The sequence below is a fragment of the Rhipicephalus microplus genome, unplaced genomic scaffold (genome assembly GCF_043290135.1).
Source record: "Rhipicephalus microplus isolate Deutch F79 unplaced genomic scaffold, USDA_Rmic scaffold_16, whole genome shotgun sequence".
In the NCBI taxonomy this organism is placed as follows: Eukaryota; Metazoa; Arthropoda; class Arachnida; order Ixodida; family Ixodidae; genus Rhipicephalus; species Rhipicephalus microplus.
Genome location: NW_027464589.1, coordinates 6,986,964 through 7,001,681, shown reverse-complemented (window position 1 = coordinate 7,001,681; position 14,718 = coordinate 6,986,964). Strand labels below are relative to the sequence as shown.

At 46.3% G+C, this 14,718-nt stretch overlaps 1 protein-coding gene across 9 annotated transcripts in view; it reads left to right on the top strand.

Moving 5' to 3' along the window:
* Hel89B (histone acetyltransferase 1) overlaps nucleotides 1-14,718 on the top strand; it is a 913,881-nt gene that overhangs the window by 339,409 nt on the left and 559,754 nt on the right. For all 9 annotated transcript variants that reach the window (XR_012888773.1, XR_012888774.1, XM_037419311.2 and 6 more), the window contains one exon: nucleotides 6,130-6,307. Coding sequence is in view for 7 of the 9 variants with exons in the window: in XM_037419311.2 (XP_037275208.2) it covers nucleotides 6,130-6,307 (178 nt within the window). In the remaining 2 variants the exon portion in view is untranslated. The remainder of the gene's footprint in view (nucleotides 1-6,129; nucleotides 6,308-14,718) is intronic.

Genomic DNA, 14,718 nt, shown 5'->3' with positions numbered 1-14,718 from the left:
TGTTCCATTTTTTCGGTTCGAGAGTTCACGCTCTGCAGAAGAGCAAACATGTCACTAAATTTTGGCTCATGAGCCCTGTTCGATACGTCAGACTCAGGAACCTTTTTATTGGGCCCTGGGTTTTCTTCAACGTCGCCAGATAGCAAAACAAGCATAGATATAACATCTACACATTCACTTAACAGAGACAACAAGACTCCCGGGCGTGGGAACAGCATCAAGCACACATTGTTGGACTTCTTTGCATATAAAGGAGTATTGTTACTAACCTGTGTGAACAAGCGAGCAAAGTTACGGTGCCGCATTTCTGCGCTGTTCCCACGCCCACTGGAGAGGCCAGGTTCGTGCGATCCGTTTTTATCCTGGGCTTGCGATGACGTCACGACCGATAAAGTGGCCGCCTGGCTCGGAAAGATGTTGCAGGGGTGTTCCCGGCCAAATCCTGGACTGGCCGAAAACTGGTCGCTATCAGGCAGAAGCACTGTCCGTGGCTCATGCCCAGCAGTCGGTGATAGCCACGAGCAGAAGTGAAGAAGTGAAGCAACCTGTGTGAACAAGCGAGCAAAGTTACTGTGCCGCATTTCTGCGCTGTTCCCACGCCCACTGTTAGCTGGAGATTCTGTGTTGATTACCGCCATCTCAACCATATTACCAAGAAAGATGTCTATTTCCTACCGCGCATAGATGATGCACTCGATTGCTTACACGATGCCAAATATTTCTCTTCAATAGACTTTCGCTCAGGCTACTGGCAGATCACTGTGGACGACAAAGACAGAGAGAAGACGGCCTTCGTGACTCCTGATGGACTTTATCAGTTCAAGATGATGTCTTTTGGATTATGCAATGCCCCCGCCACTTTTGAGTGCATGATGGACTCTCTCCTTTGAGGCATGAAGTGGACCATCTGCCTCTGCTATCTTGACGACGTTAGTGTTTTTTTCGACTACTTTCGACGACCATCTTACTTGTCTGTCCACAGTGCTTGATGTTTTCCGACGTGCCAACTTGCAAGTTAACTCGTTTAAAAGTCGCTTTGGGCAACGCCAAATCTGCGTACTCGGCCATCTTGTTGACGCTGCGGGCGTTCAACCAGACCCTGCGAAAGTCCGAGCAGTTCGCGACTACCGCACACCCCGCTCAGCCGAGGACGTCCGAAGTTTTCTGGGACTGTGCTCCTATTTCCGTCGTTTTGTCGAGAAGTTTGCTGAAGTAGCCCGTCCTCTAACCGGCCTCCTCAAAACAGATGTCGCATAAACCTGGGGCCAACAGCAAGCAAACGCCTTCTCGTCGCTCGTTCAAATTCTCACCAATCCACCAGTCCTAGCACACTTCGACCCATCTGCCGCCACGGAGCTTCGTACTGACGCCAGTGGCCACGGCATAGGCGCAGTGCTGGCGCAGCGGCAACAAGGCATGCACCGCGCCGTCGCGTATGCAAGCTGACTGTTGTCGCGCTCCGAACAAAATTATTCCATCACAGAACGCGAGTGCTTAGCTCTTGTCTGGGCCGTTGCGAAATTCCGACCGTACCTGTATGGCCGACCATTCTCAGTTATTATGGACCACCATGCATTTTGCTGGCTCTCCTCACTCAAGGACACTACGGGACGCCTTGGTCGCTGGGCGCTGCGCTTACAAGAGTACACTTTTTCTGCATCCTATAAATCCGGACAACTTCACAAGGATGCTGACTGCTTGTCCCCTTACCCAGTCGATCCCCTTGACACGGTGGAAGATGGACAAGAGGCCCTCGTTCTTTCAGTTACCGACTTCACCGACATAGCTGCTGAACAACGCCGCGACCCCTCTTTGCGTGCTATTATTAATGGTCTGCACTCTCCCCACCCTGACCACTCCTTATAACTGTTCGTTCTTCACAACGACATCTTGCACTGCTACAACACCCGCCCTGATGGTGCTGAGCTTTTACTCGTTGTTCCTGTGCATCTTCTCTCAGACGTTTTGGCCCAGCTCCATGATGCCCCCTCTGCTGGACACCTAGGGGTGTTACGCACGTATGACTGCATTCGCCGCCGATTCTTTTGGCCTGGCCTCTACCGTTCTGTGCGACAGTAAGTTGCGGCATGCGACCTCTGCCAGCGTCGCAAGACACCTGCTCTGGCACCTGCTGGTACCCTCCAGCCCATTGAAGTACCAGATGAGCCATTTTTCCGAGTCGGCCTCGATCTTCTAGGACCTTTTCCTGTGTCGGCCACCGGTAATAAGTGGATTGCTATTGCTACCGACTACGCAACGCGGTATGCCGTTACACGCGCCCTCCCCACCAGCTGTGCTACTGATGTAGCCGATTTTCTTCTTCATGACATCAATCTGCGTCATGGTGCTCCTCGTCAGTTAATCACCGACCGTGGCAGCTGTTTTTTATCTAAAGTAGTCGACGAGCTCCTGCGATCCTGTTTTACCCAACACAAGTTCACTACAGCGTACCATCCGCAAACCAACGGCCTCACGGAACGCCTCAACCGTACCCTGAGGAATATGTTAGCGATGTACGTCTCCAAGGATCACAAAGATTGGGACATCCACTTACCTTTCGTTACCTTCGCATACAACAGTTCACCTCATAATACAGCTGGATTTTCACCTTTTTACCTACTGTTTGGTTATGACCCGCCTTTGCCCATGGACACCATGCTCCAATCTGACGTCCCCTCATTGACTGCTTATGCTCGTGATGCCCTGGCCGAGCTTACATCGCCCGCCAAGTCGCCCGGGATCGTTTATGTGCCTCGCAGCTTAACCAAAAGAGTGCTTACGATCGCCGACACCGCGTCGTACAGTACTCTCCGGGGTCGCTCGTCTTGCTGTGGTTACCATCACGTCGTGTTGGTCTCTGCGAAAAACTGATGTCCCGTTACGTTGGTTCCTACCGCGTCATGCGCAAGGTCACCAGCGTGACCTATGAGATAGCTCCACTCCATACTACGTCAGTACCAGCTTCAGTCCCGACCGATATAGTTCACGTCTCACGGCTTAAACCATACTACTCACGCCTCGAGAATTGATCGCACCGGGACGGTGCTTCTGCCGCCGGCGGGTAATGTCACGGGCTAAGTAGATGCCTGAGGATGACGACGACGAAGTGCTGAACGTGAACGTGCTCGGACTGCAGCAGTGTTGTACGCATTTGCTTGCCAGTATATTTGCCAGTACGCATTTGCTCGCCAGTGTATACTTTATTCCCCGTAACGTCATGTGTCTTTTTCTCTGTCCTGTCCTAGATGTGCTATACGTCGGATACTATAGATAACCAGCCAACAAGCCCGCCGTGCAACCTTAGTTGACCACTATCAACATCAGCACGATCACCAGCTGGTTCCAAGTCACTTGTCCTTACCGTGGTACTCGAAGGCGCTTAGCGATGTGTGTGTGTGTGTACGTCTCTCTTTTTTTGTCCTTGTCGTGGTGCGCTGTACCCTTATACTGTAGACTTCTTTTAAACGAAACCTGAAGGGACCAGGAAAATGTCTTTCCTTAAAGAGGACTTTTGTTTACTGAGAGATAAACAGGGGTACAATATCCAAGTAGGAAACCAAACATATTAGTGGCAGTTGTTTCATTTAAGCAGTAATTTCATTTAAGAGAGTTTCGTTTAAAAGGAGTCTACTGTAAATGATGTACTCGAAGGACCTGTAGTTGGGTGAGCTACTTGCAGCTGCGGCTGGGTTTCTCTTGATGAAGCTTAAGGTTTGTAAAAACAGTGCAAAAAATATAGACAAGGACAGAGGAGGAGAACACATCGCGCTGAACTCGTAACTAAACTTTATTGGAAGACGCACGCACATATTCGAAGACGCTCGTAACTAAACTTTATTGGAAGACGCATGCACGTGACAAACCAAAGGTGTCTTTACAGCTAGCAAACAAGGTACAAGACATGCCTAATCATAGTGAACAGGAACACGTTTGTAATAACTGTGAAAAAGCAAAAAAACACACCTTCATACTTGCCAAAAAGATACGCCACAGTCCATAACAAACTAATAATCACTTTAACATGGCAGCGCTGAACCCAGGTACTGAACCTCCTTTTCACCAAGGGCCACAGACAGCTTACTTACACACCTTTTCCTCTCTCTTTCAATGAAAAAAGCCTCCATCACTTCCCTAGTGCACTTGTCCCAATGTCCAAACCAACAAGTGGCTTTATCTGCCATAGGTTGGCAGCCACACTCCCTACAATGAGCTGGTAGGTGCAACCTGTCAGCAGCCGGTAAAGAGGTTGTTTCCTTAGTCTCATGTTAATGCACCGCCCGGTTTGTCTTATATAAACCCTCCCTGCATGACAATGGCAACATATATACAACACACGATTTACTCTGAACATATCGATTTTTTCTCTTTTCCGTACAGAATGAGCACGCCTTTCGTAAACCCGAACTTCTTTTATGCACGCGGGAGCGAATAGAGGACAACTTTTTGGGAGGGGACATTACTACGACCATTGAATAAACACGCTCCTGGGTCTCTTTTTTTCTTTGGCATGGCTGAAAAAAGCATCATAGGAGGAGCAAATAGCCAGACCGCTATTAGGTCACAAGGTTCTTTTAGCCTTGTGTTAACCGGGAATAATCGCACAGGGTCAATTGCTCCTCAGTCTGTGAACACTTAAGGGGCCTGTCACCTGGTTTGAGCATTTTTCGAACTGGCAAGAGAAAATGCATGCACTGGGTGTTCATGATCTACCATATTTACTAGCGTAATGAATGCACTTTTTTTTTAAAAAATCAGAGCAAAGTTGGGGATGCGTTTATTATGCGGGGCAAATTTTATGAAAACTTTTTCAGGATGAGCGAAAATGCGGTAATGCAAAAAAAAAAAAAGTTAGCTCGCTTAGCCTTTCACAATTGACGTACGCGTGCAGTGTTTGGAAACAGCTTCGTTGATGCATATAACTCATCTTCCGTGGCTGATCGCACTATCTTCTTCAAGCTGTCCCCGGGTCGCCCGCGCACGCCATAAAAGCGTTTTGCGGCTATCTTTTCTCGCAATCCTCTAACCGCAACAGTGGTTTGCTGTGATTTCGAGGGGCACCCAAAAGCGTGCGCTATGACACTATGAAGCACTTTGCCAACTTTGCAGCAATCTCGCACAACGACCGTGACGCCTCTGTTAGCATTGTAGGAAAGTAATCAACATTGCAGCAAGCTACCCCCGAAACATCAAAACAAACTGTCGATAACAGGGTTAATGACAAAATATGGATGCCGCCTCGCTTTTCTTTATATTTGCATATTTGCGTTGGCAAAGCATATATGCAGGTTTAACAAGGCTAAAACGTGCTGATTGCTCATATGTAGTTATGTAGTCGTATCTTTGAGTCCAGAGACCATGAATTTTTTTTCCTGCACGCAGTGAAAATGCTGAGGTGTAAAACTTGTAGATGCTAGCATCATATGCATTTTTACCTTGACTAACATGTCGAATCTTCGATGTTCCATGGACAACGGGTCGCCTCCACCGACCCACAACGAGTATCAATGTTTTCCAAACAAGATGCATTGTTATTCGCACAGCACACACCACACACAATATTCTCAGTTTCACTGTCTGTGAAGGTGAACTAATATTTTTGATGCCTTTTAATGCACGCTACATGCCTCAATAAACACTGCACATTTTTGAAGACGATGCCGCTGTTCTTCGCGCAGGTTACTACGTGTCTTCACTTTTGTAAGATAAACAGCCAGCCAGCATAGCAAGTTCTTCGTGAGGATGTTTACCACACACCTGGAGGTTCTCCGACACATACCACAGCTAATCTTGCAAGAGTAAGATGAAGTTTAAGCTTTAAAAAAATTCCCAAGCATCACATGATTGTAACCATGCTGTGCCACCAGCAGGGGTGTTTTGCTATTAGTTGCTCTGCACGCGTGCCAGTGACATCATGCCGTACCCTGGGAGAGGTGTACTAGCATCTGGTAAGAGGGTGAGCACTTGCCCCTCCAGTGGCTTCTCTCACAACACCTTTGCTTTGGCTGTCCTATCATTTTTCTTCGTGCTAACCAGTTGCAACAATTATTTGTTAGGTTTAACAAACTTCAAGTGCACTCAATGTTGTGGGTCACATTCAATGGTTCTGATGAGTTTTGTGTTATCTTGCAGGCTGCTTGGCCTGCTGTCTGGCTTTGTGACACGCCCTATGCCTGGCCTGGAGGTGCCACCAGTGGAGAGTCCAGTGGAGAGCTTTGCTCGTCTTGTGCTCTTTCACCTAGCCTCCAAAAGTGCCCTTCAGCGCATGATGACCGCTGCAGTCATGGCACACTGGGTCAGCCTACACCCGGTCAGTGCAGTGACCACGATGGGCCACCACTTCTAATGGAAAGAAAAAACACTCATGCAATGCTCGCACTTACTTTTTTTTTTGCAGGGTTTATAGTTGGTGCTAAACGGACAGTTGGGTTGTGATGAATTATGGGAAAAACAGTGCCCACAGAGACAGGATGAAGACAAGGTAACACAACACAAGTGCTGTGTTGTTTTACCTTAGAAAACTCGCGTCTCTCATAATCATATGGTGGTTTTGGGACATTAAACCCCACATATCAATCAATCAAAAACCTTAGAAAAGTTGCACCAGTTGTACCATCTTGTTCTTCATAATAGAGCTGTGCTGATCTGCACAACGCATTATGTTTAACTATAGAATTATACCGTCTCAACTGGTACATTCATATCTTTAAAAATCAGCTGTGTCCAACTTTTTCTCGCCATTGAAACTTTTTTATATGTGTTGCGCAAAAAAAATTTGATTGCCCCTTTATTTTGATGTCTTCAAATTGTTTCTGAGAGGGGAACAAAAGCTTTTTCACCAGAGCATTTCTCAAGCTTTGCGCTAGGCTGCCGCACCTGTAATACAGCAGATGCAGTCCCCAAATGTCAATTCAAATACAGTTAAACCTGGATATAACGAAATTAATAAATTCCCCGAAAATTTTGTTATAAAGGGAATTTTGTTATATGCAGGTTTAGTACGAAAATTCAGAAAATAAACGTGCAGATTAAACAAAAGGGGGACTGAAGACAGGGCTAAACCAAAACACTTATTTTGCAGTAACAAACAGCGTTATTATTGCAATAGCAGTTATATGGACACTCTCCGCGGGTTTTTTCTGTCGCCGCCATGTTTCATAATAGGTCCAAATTAATAACACGCCCTAGCGCAATGTAACTTTCATGAAGTAGTAAAAGCGTGCGAGCGCTCCTGAAGCAGAGATCGAATCAGTCGGCCCATCCCTATTTCCTGGAAATCGCATAACATCTCTCGCGTGTTAGAACTGCTGCCGAATGCTCAAACAGAAAGTAAACCACTTGTTTTTAACGAGAATGAAACATTGCGGCGGGGGGGTGGGGCGGGGATTGCTCAAGTAGCAATAATGAACCTGAATTTTAAGGGCGATCGCGATCGCTGGCGCGCTTGCTATCTCGGCAAGTATCAGTGAGGTTTCAACGCGAAGGGACTGTGTGAAAAGAGCGAAGTGATCTTTGTGCGGCCGGCAAGCGCAATCGCTCCGGTCAAAGTCAAAGGTGATTCTCGCCACCTGATGATAAGCGCGTGCGCACAAGCATCTACCCCCCCCCCCTCCCCCCCCCGTATTCGCTGGGCAAAGTATACGTGGTAGATAAGCGCGCATCGGCGCATAGTGCTGAGCTGCGGCTTTTTTTTTTTCTCTTTCTTGAGTTTTCAGTATATATGTAGGTACGTATAAATATAAGGTGAATGAAGGTGGCGGCAAAAAAAAAGAACCGCCTAGACTGTCCTTTAAAGTAATTGCTATTTCAATAAAAAAAAAAGCAAAGTTGGACGTTGCTGGGGGACACACCATGTGCACGCAGTGAAACTAAGCACACGTGCATGGCATTGAAAACGAAATGCGAACAACACAGAGACAGGCACGTATATCACCGAAAACTCCTAGTTAAAGCGCCCTCCACATGCAGCGTGGCCCCACATATGTGACGCTAACTAAAAGCGGGGCACTTTTTGAGTGGGGAGGGTACACTCGCCCGTGCGACCGCGGCGGCGTAAACGGGGGCAACTCCTGCTCGTGGGGTGCAGGCCCGCTTCACGCGCACGTGGGGCGCGTGCTCGCCGCCGCCGCTTTGATGGAGGGGCAGCCGCGGAAGATGTATGCTTGTAGCAAAATGCTGAAATGTAGAGCAAAATTTCTAGATTGTCTTTGGGGAAAATTCGTTATATCAAGGTTGTCTTCTGCAGTTACATTGTTACATAGAGGTCGCAAATACATCTGCTTCTATGGAGCAACGGGGGGGAATAGAAAAACTTCGTCAGATCGAGGAATTCCTTATATGGAGGTTCATTGTAAGCAGGTTTAACTGTATCACACATGAGGGCAATTTTTTGGTACTCTGTGGTCTTGCTGCTGTTAGGCTGTGGACATAAACAGATGCTAGGTTTTCTTCTAATACCCGTGCCACACAGGCATAGAAAGTGACATTCGGTGGCGAAGGCCTTCAGTTCCCTTTTTTCGGCGGCGCTGCTACACCTCCAAAGCGAATGACATTTGACTTGATGATGTCGATCGCAGCACCTTCCAAGTGAGTATAGGGTGAATAGCAACAAAAAATAAACAAGCATTTACAAGCTTCATACATCAGATAATCATTAAATGTAGAAATAAGCATATTACGCTGCCCTAAGTTTTAGTTTCTTGCTTTGTTTTACGACGTTGCAGCCGACCGTAGCAACCTAAGCCAACACTAGTCAGATCCACAGTGTAAATAGAAAATGGCGCCTGTCGCATAGCACCTGTCGCATCCCTCAGAAGATGTTCGCAGAGTTCATTTTTTCACGGCAGCACTTGTGTGTTTCCGTGCAAAGCATCGTGCTCAAGAGCGAATAATTATGGAGCAGAGACGAGTTATTATACGCCAGCTTCAGGACATTTAACTTCAATAGTTTCAAACCATTTCAACATGATCTTCGTATAATGTTCAAAGCACTTTTTAAGAGTTTAGTGCAAACAGAAGACGGGAAATTTTAATTTTAGCTGAATATGATTTGTTTTATTTACTTTAAGGTAAATCGCACTTCGCGAGCTGTGTCGTCGAGAGTAGGCATTTCTCAGTCAACTGAGTTCTGGCGAAGGCATTTGGTGGCGAATGGCATTCGGACGAATGCCATTTCGTTCGCCCGTGTGGCACCGCGCGAATGGCAATAAATCTGAAGGCATTCGGGGGTAAATGCCATTTTCTCTGCCCATGTAACACGGGTATTAATGGTCTAAGGTGTTTTCAGTGCTTTGGGTGTTCCACCAACAGTAATTTTTGCTGGTTTGTTTTTGTTGTCAGGATGCCGGTTTTCTCAAAGGCAATATTATGGTCGGCATTTTTAGAGTGTTCTGCAAAAGGATTTCAATGACTTGAGAATGTCCTCACGTCATTTTTGTGTTGCCTGATTCTTTCGATCAAATTTTTGTTTCGCCAGTGTATGTAGCCTGGCAATCCGAACATTTGATTTTGTATACGACGCCTTGTGCTTTCTCCCTCGATGGACGGTCCTTGGGTTTTGGCAGAAGGAGACCCATTGAGTGTTTTGGCTTGTGTGCAACCATTATGGCTTCTTTCTTTAAGATTCTGCAAATGGCTTCACAGACACCTTATACACAGCGTAGGGGAATTTGCTTCTGGAAAGAAGGGGGTGCATAACATGGAATATGAACATCGATTGTTTGACTTGGATGAAAGAAAGACTGCCAAGAATCTTGTGCTGGGGAGTGTCAAAGGTGCTGATACAATGTCACTTAAGCTCAACCAATTTTGCTCAAGTACGAGTCATATGTTGCGTGCCGATATATTGGAGCATTTCTTGCTCAGTATTAGCACGATAAAATGTTGCTTCGGGCGTCGAGGTTGATTCTTTCAATTATATTTTTTTAGTTAAGGTATCACGTCGGAAGTCCTATCCAAAGTTCACGTAAATATGCGTAAGCCGTGTGCTACCAGGTAATCTTTGTTGTATATGACGCGGTTGCTATTTTGTTTTGTCATTGTTGTCTTTGTTATATTTGTTGAATTGATACAACTTACATGTTAAGATGTGCAAGTGGCACAATGCAGTTCAACCACTTACTATGATTCTGAAGATTATCTTGGCATGACTAGGCTTCCCTGTTATTCATTTAAGTACTGATAATTGGTAATTTAGATACTCTCTAAAATATATAAGTTTTCTTGCAACCAGCACATGCGCAGTTCTGAAACCTCCTCTGCACACTTTCACATGCATCACCAGTGGTCCAGTGGTGACGCATGTGAAAAACTGTACCAGTGGCAAACCACTGGTCCAGTGTTCAGAAACGGAATATAAAACAACTGAAGGCTTGTCCCCTTCTCTCACAATTTGGAGGCCATGAATGTATACCAGTGGCACTGTTTCCAGCGAGCGATTCATGTTTTTCGGTGTGTTCTGATTATTCCGAAACTCCGGTAACAGCCTTGGTCCCGAATTTTATTTTGTTTCTATCACAGAAGAGCCATCAAAGTTCATTCTGTGGTCGCACCCTCGCGTCTCGGAGACAACCTGGAGAGTGCGTATGGGAGCAACACTAGTGCACCGTGCACCTGCCGTGTAGTGCCGTACCAACAAAGCTAACAATAAGCCCCCCTCCCCCCAAAAGGATCGTTACAGACGTCAGTGTTCAAGCTTCCCGTGCAGCCAATGAGACGTAAACTTTTGATTTGCTGGTGTGTGCTCGTTATTACGACGATGTCCGTGTCTTAGAGTTTTCTGGAATTTGGTGACCACAGGGCAAGACAGAGAAGAGAGTGGACCCCAACCTGCTTTTTAAATCCGGTGCCTCAGTGAGCACCCTACTTGTTCACTGAAATCTGAATAATGTAAGCGCATGCATGAAGTTTTTCATCCTCTATCAACTTGCCCTGATGAACACCCTGGAGCAACCTATGTTGGCAATAGACACGCACTCTCATTACGAATAAAGGTTTAGTGCAGCAAAACTTGCCTATATCTAAAGTGTGATAGCCGGTAATTTGTTTTAATTTGTCTAATTTATTACAAATAAAAAACTGATTAGAGCAATTTATTGTGGTCGTTGTTCACATAAATTAACAGTAGTCTGTGATGGGGTCCTTGTAATTATGTGAACTACTGAAAAACAAGTGAGAAACCCCTTCCTTCTCTTCACCAATACTGCTTCAAGCGACCCCCTAAAATGAGTGGCTGGGTACGTCCCTGCAAGCAACTCTGTGCGATTACGAAGCTCGTGGGATAAATGTGGTTGTAAAATGTGACTCTGGGCTCTGTGAGTGTGCAGGTTCCTGAAGGCGTTACTAAGAGACCTCCAGCTATTCAGATTCCAGGGTCTTTCCAGACAGTCTTGACTCACTTCAATGTCGTGGCAAACGTTTCATTGATGGCAAAGTAATAGGCTTCATTGTGAACCCTAGCAACAATGTTATGGCCGTTGATAAGCACATTGATGTCAGTAGGTTGTCATATGTTTAGGTGGTGGCATTGACTCACGGCTGTCTCAATTTTCCGCAATGCTGCTATGTTGGTTGTCCGGTCTTGTGGTGGAGAAGGGCTCTCATGAATGCACCGTAGTCTGGAGGTCTGGGTGTAGCAGTTCCAACGCAGTCCTCAGCTTCCACCCCTACAACAGCTTTGACGGACAGCAACCCAACCTGTGACCTCGTAAGGCGCGGACCTGTAAGTCAGGAGCATGCGGGCAATTTGTGTGTGAATATCTCTAGGGCCAGCCTTCCGCAACTTGTTTTTGAAGTCAGCACTGCTCGCTCTGCAGACCGTTTAACGCTGGATAATACGGCGGAGTAGAGCTCACTGGCAAATGCCGGCCCATTATCCGATACGACCACATCTGGAAGGCCTTGGTTTGTGAACATAATTTGCATGCAAGAAATAGTTGCTTCAGCCGAGGGTGTGGAGGCCGGGAATACTTCGATCCACTTTGAGAACGCATCTACTGCGATAACGAAAATTGGCCCCGTATCTGCATGTTACAGTGCAAATGTCCTCAAAAGATAATAGCCTTGCGCCTGGAGAGAGTGAACAAAATGTTTATTTGATGTTCTGCACAAGAAAAATCGGTGAATGGTATTCTGGAGGCGCTGTGTTAGAGTGCCTCGAGCGTGCAGCATAGGTGAACGAGCGCATTAAGCCACGTCACACGTGAGACATGAGTGCTACCTGGAAGTTATCCCGGAAAATGAAGCCCGTAGCGTGCGCGCCCATCTCTTATGTGATAAGGTGTAGAACGGCAAGGCGAAGGGTAGGTGCCACTACCACGCCGTCTTAGCAAAGCGTTGGAAACACTTGTCTTTTTGTGGAAGCGTTGCATGGTCAGCGCAGCGTGATAAACGCTACGGTCCTTAGAATTACTTATGTATGCCTTTTCTAATAAAAATACACACAGTAAAACCTCGTTAATTCGAAGTCACTGGGGCCGTGTGAAAGCTTTGAATTAAGCGGGTTTTCGAATTAACAGAACATACAAGAAGTGGCACACAAAGAATTTGGAACTATTCAAAGTAATCAAAGCTCGTCGTTTGCTTTGCGGGCTAGCTTATGTCTTCAAAGGTGGTGTTTTCCAGCAACACCTGGTCTTTATTTTACCGTGAACATGCAGGAACGTTGGGCCTTGTGCCACCGGTAAAAAAAGAAACTAAAAAAAAGGAGGTTGTGATCGCCTGAAATGTACGCCTGCAGAAAACAAGACATCTTCACAGCTACACAGTAGTGACATGCGGGGAGCATGTCGCCGGCTCCTCGCTTCAACAGCACGTCATAATGCAACCATTCGCACATTTTTTTAATTATAATTATGACTTTAATAATGGCCTGTATGACGAAGCTGACGATGTATTTTGGCTGAAAAAAATGATCTTTGAAACTGTTGAACTTGGTTTTCAAAGTAGGTGCTGCTGGCAAGAACTCCGCAAGCTGTGCAAAGGCGCGAATTGCTAGAGCAATCGAAAGTTCGCATACATAGCGATTTCCGCTAAACTGTCCTTTATAAATTTCTTCACAATTCCAGTCAGAATGGGTAAACCATGATTTGCTGACGTTGCGAAAAACATGCAATAAGCTGTCCGCGTGTCACTGCCGTGTTCCAGTGAAGCACGACTCGCTTTCCGCAAGGGCACGTTTCGGTTGACCACGAGGCCTTTTTTTTGTTTTTTGCACTGGAAGTAGTGAGGCTGGAGTGCTTTAGCTGCCACTTGTTAGTATCGATACGTTGCATTGCCATGTGGCTATTATTATCCGTCGTTCCACGGATTCGCGACTAAATCGGGATCGAACTGGCACATGGCACACAAAGTTTTCGAATTAACCGGACTGGTGCCAGCTGCCGCTTTAAATTATCCATTCAATCTTACATTGCAAAATGTGGGACCATGGAAATCCTTCGAATAACCGGAATTTGGAAATAACTGAGTTCAAATTAACGAGGTTTTACTGTACATAATATTGACGTGTTGTTGTGGTGCCTCAGATATGTGCAATAATTGCTTTTTAAAGGACAATCACACAGGTATGAACGCTGAATCTTGAGCAATAATATTGGAGGGCGCTGCGGATGAGGTTGGATGTTTGGAGTATCAGTTGGTCACTTTGGTGTCATTTAGTGTACTATTAAGGATAGACAAACAGACAAACATACAAAAAGACTGACCAAAATTTTTGCGTCGAAGGTCCCCTGAAAAAATTATCGTCGTTAAAATAGGTGTTTCTGTAAGGACCAGCAATAGTCCACATGCAGCCATGACCACGGTTTCTCTGGAAACGGCCAGGGCATGACAGGCTCTGGTCGTGACACTCTATGATGCTCCTGGAAAATATGGCACCTTTGAATGGTTATTGCTATATCGTTATTCAATCTAGGCCACCATACATGGCTACGCGTTACTGCCTTCATTTTAGATAGTCATGGATGACTCTCATGCAGCAACAGGAGGACCTCCCCTCTTAAGGATTTCTGAACAATGAGCCTGTTGCCCCAATTTAGGCAGTTTTCTTGCACACTCATCTCCTGAAAGTGCATCTCGTAGGGTCTTCTCTCTGACCCTAGGTGTATCTGGCAGCCTGACCACAATGCTGCTCTTACTTGCGATAGCACTGGGTGGTCTCTTGAGGTGGCTGCTGCAACAGCATTTGTCGACAGCACCCCTGGGTATACTCCTTCCAGCATTAGCACTTTGGCAGGATAGTCAACAACAAAATCGGCACTTGGCAGAGGTAGCTGGCTTAACCCATCGGCATGTGCAGTTTGTGAACCCAGCCTATACTTCAGGTCGTAACTGTACCCCAACAACAGCAAGGCCCACCTTGGCACTCTCAGAGATAAGGATTCGGGAACTGGTTTGTCTGCCGCGAGCAGGCCAAGCAGTGGTTTGTGATTTGTGACGGCCTCTAAATGCTGGTCCCATACTGCCTGAACTTTGTAACACCAAATACAAAGTTAAGCTCCTTATCTAATTGGCTGTAGTTTTTCTCCGCAGTTTCCAGGCTCCGAGAAGCAAAATCAATGGAGTGCTCTTCTCCAGATGACTCTCGTTGCGCCTGTACTGCTCCAATACCGAAGGGAGATGCATCAGTGACAAGCACTGTTGGCTTTCCTGGGTCAAAGTGTGCGACTATTGCAGCAGATGCCAATAGCTCCTTGCTTCTCCGAAATGCCAGCTCTTTCCCAG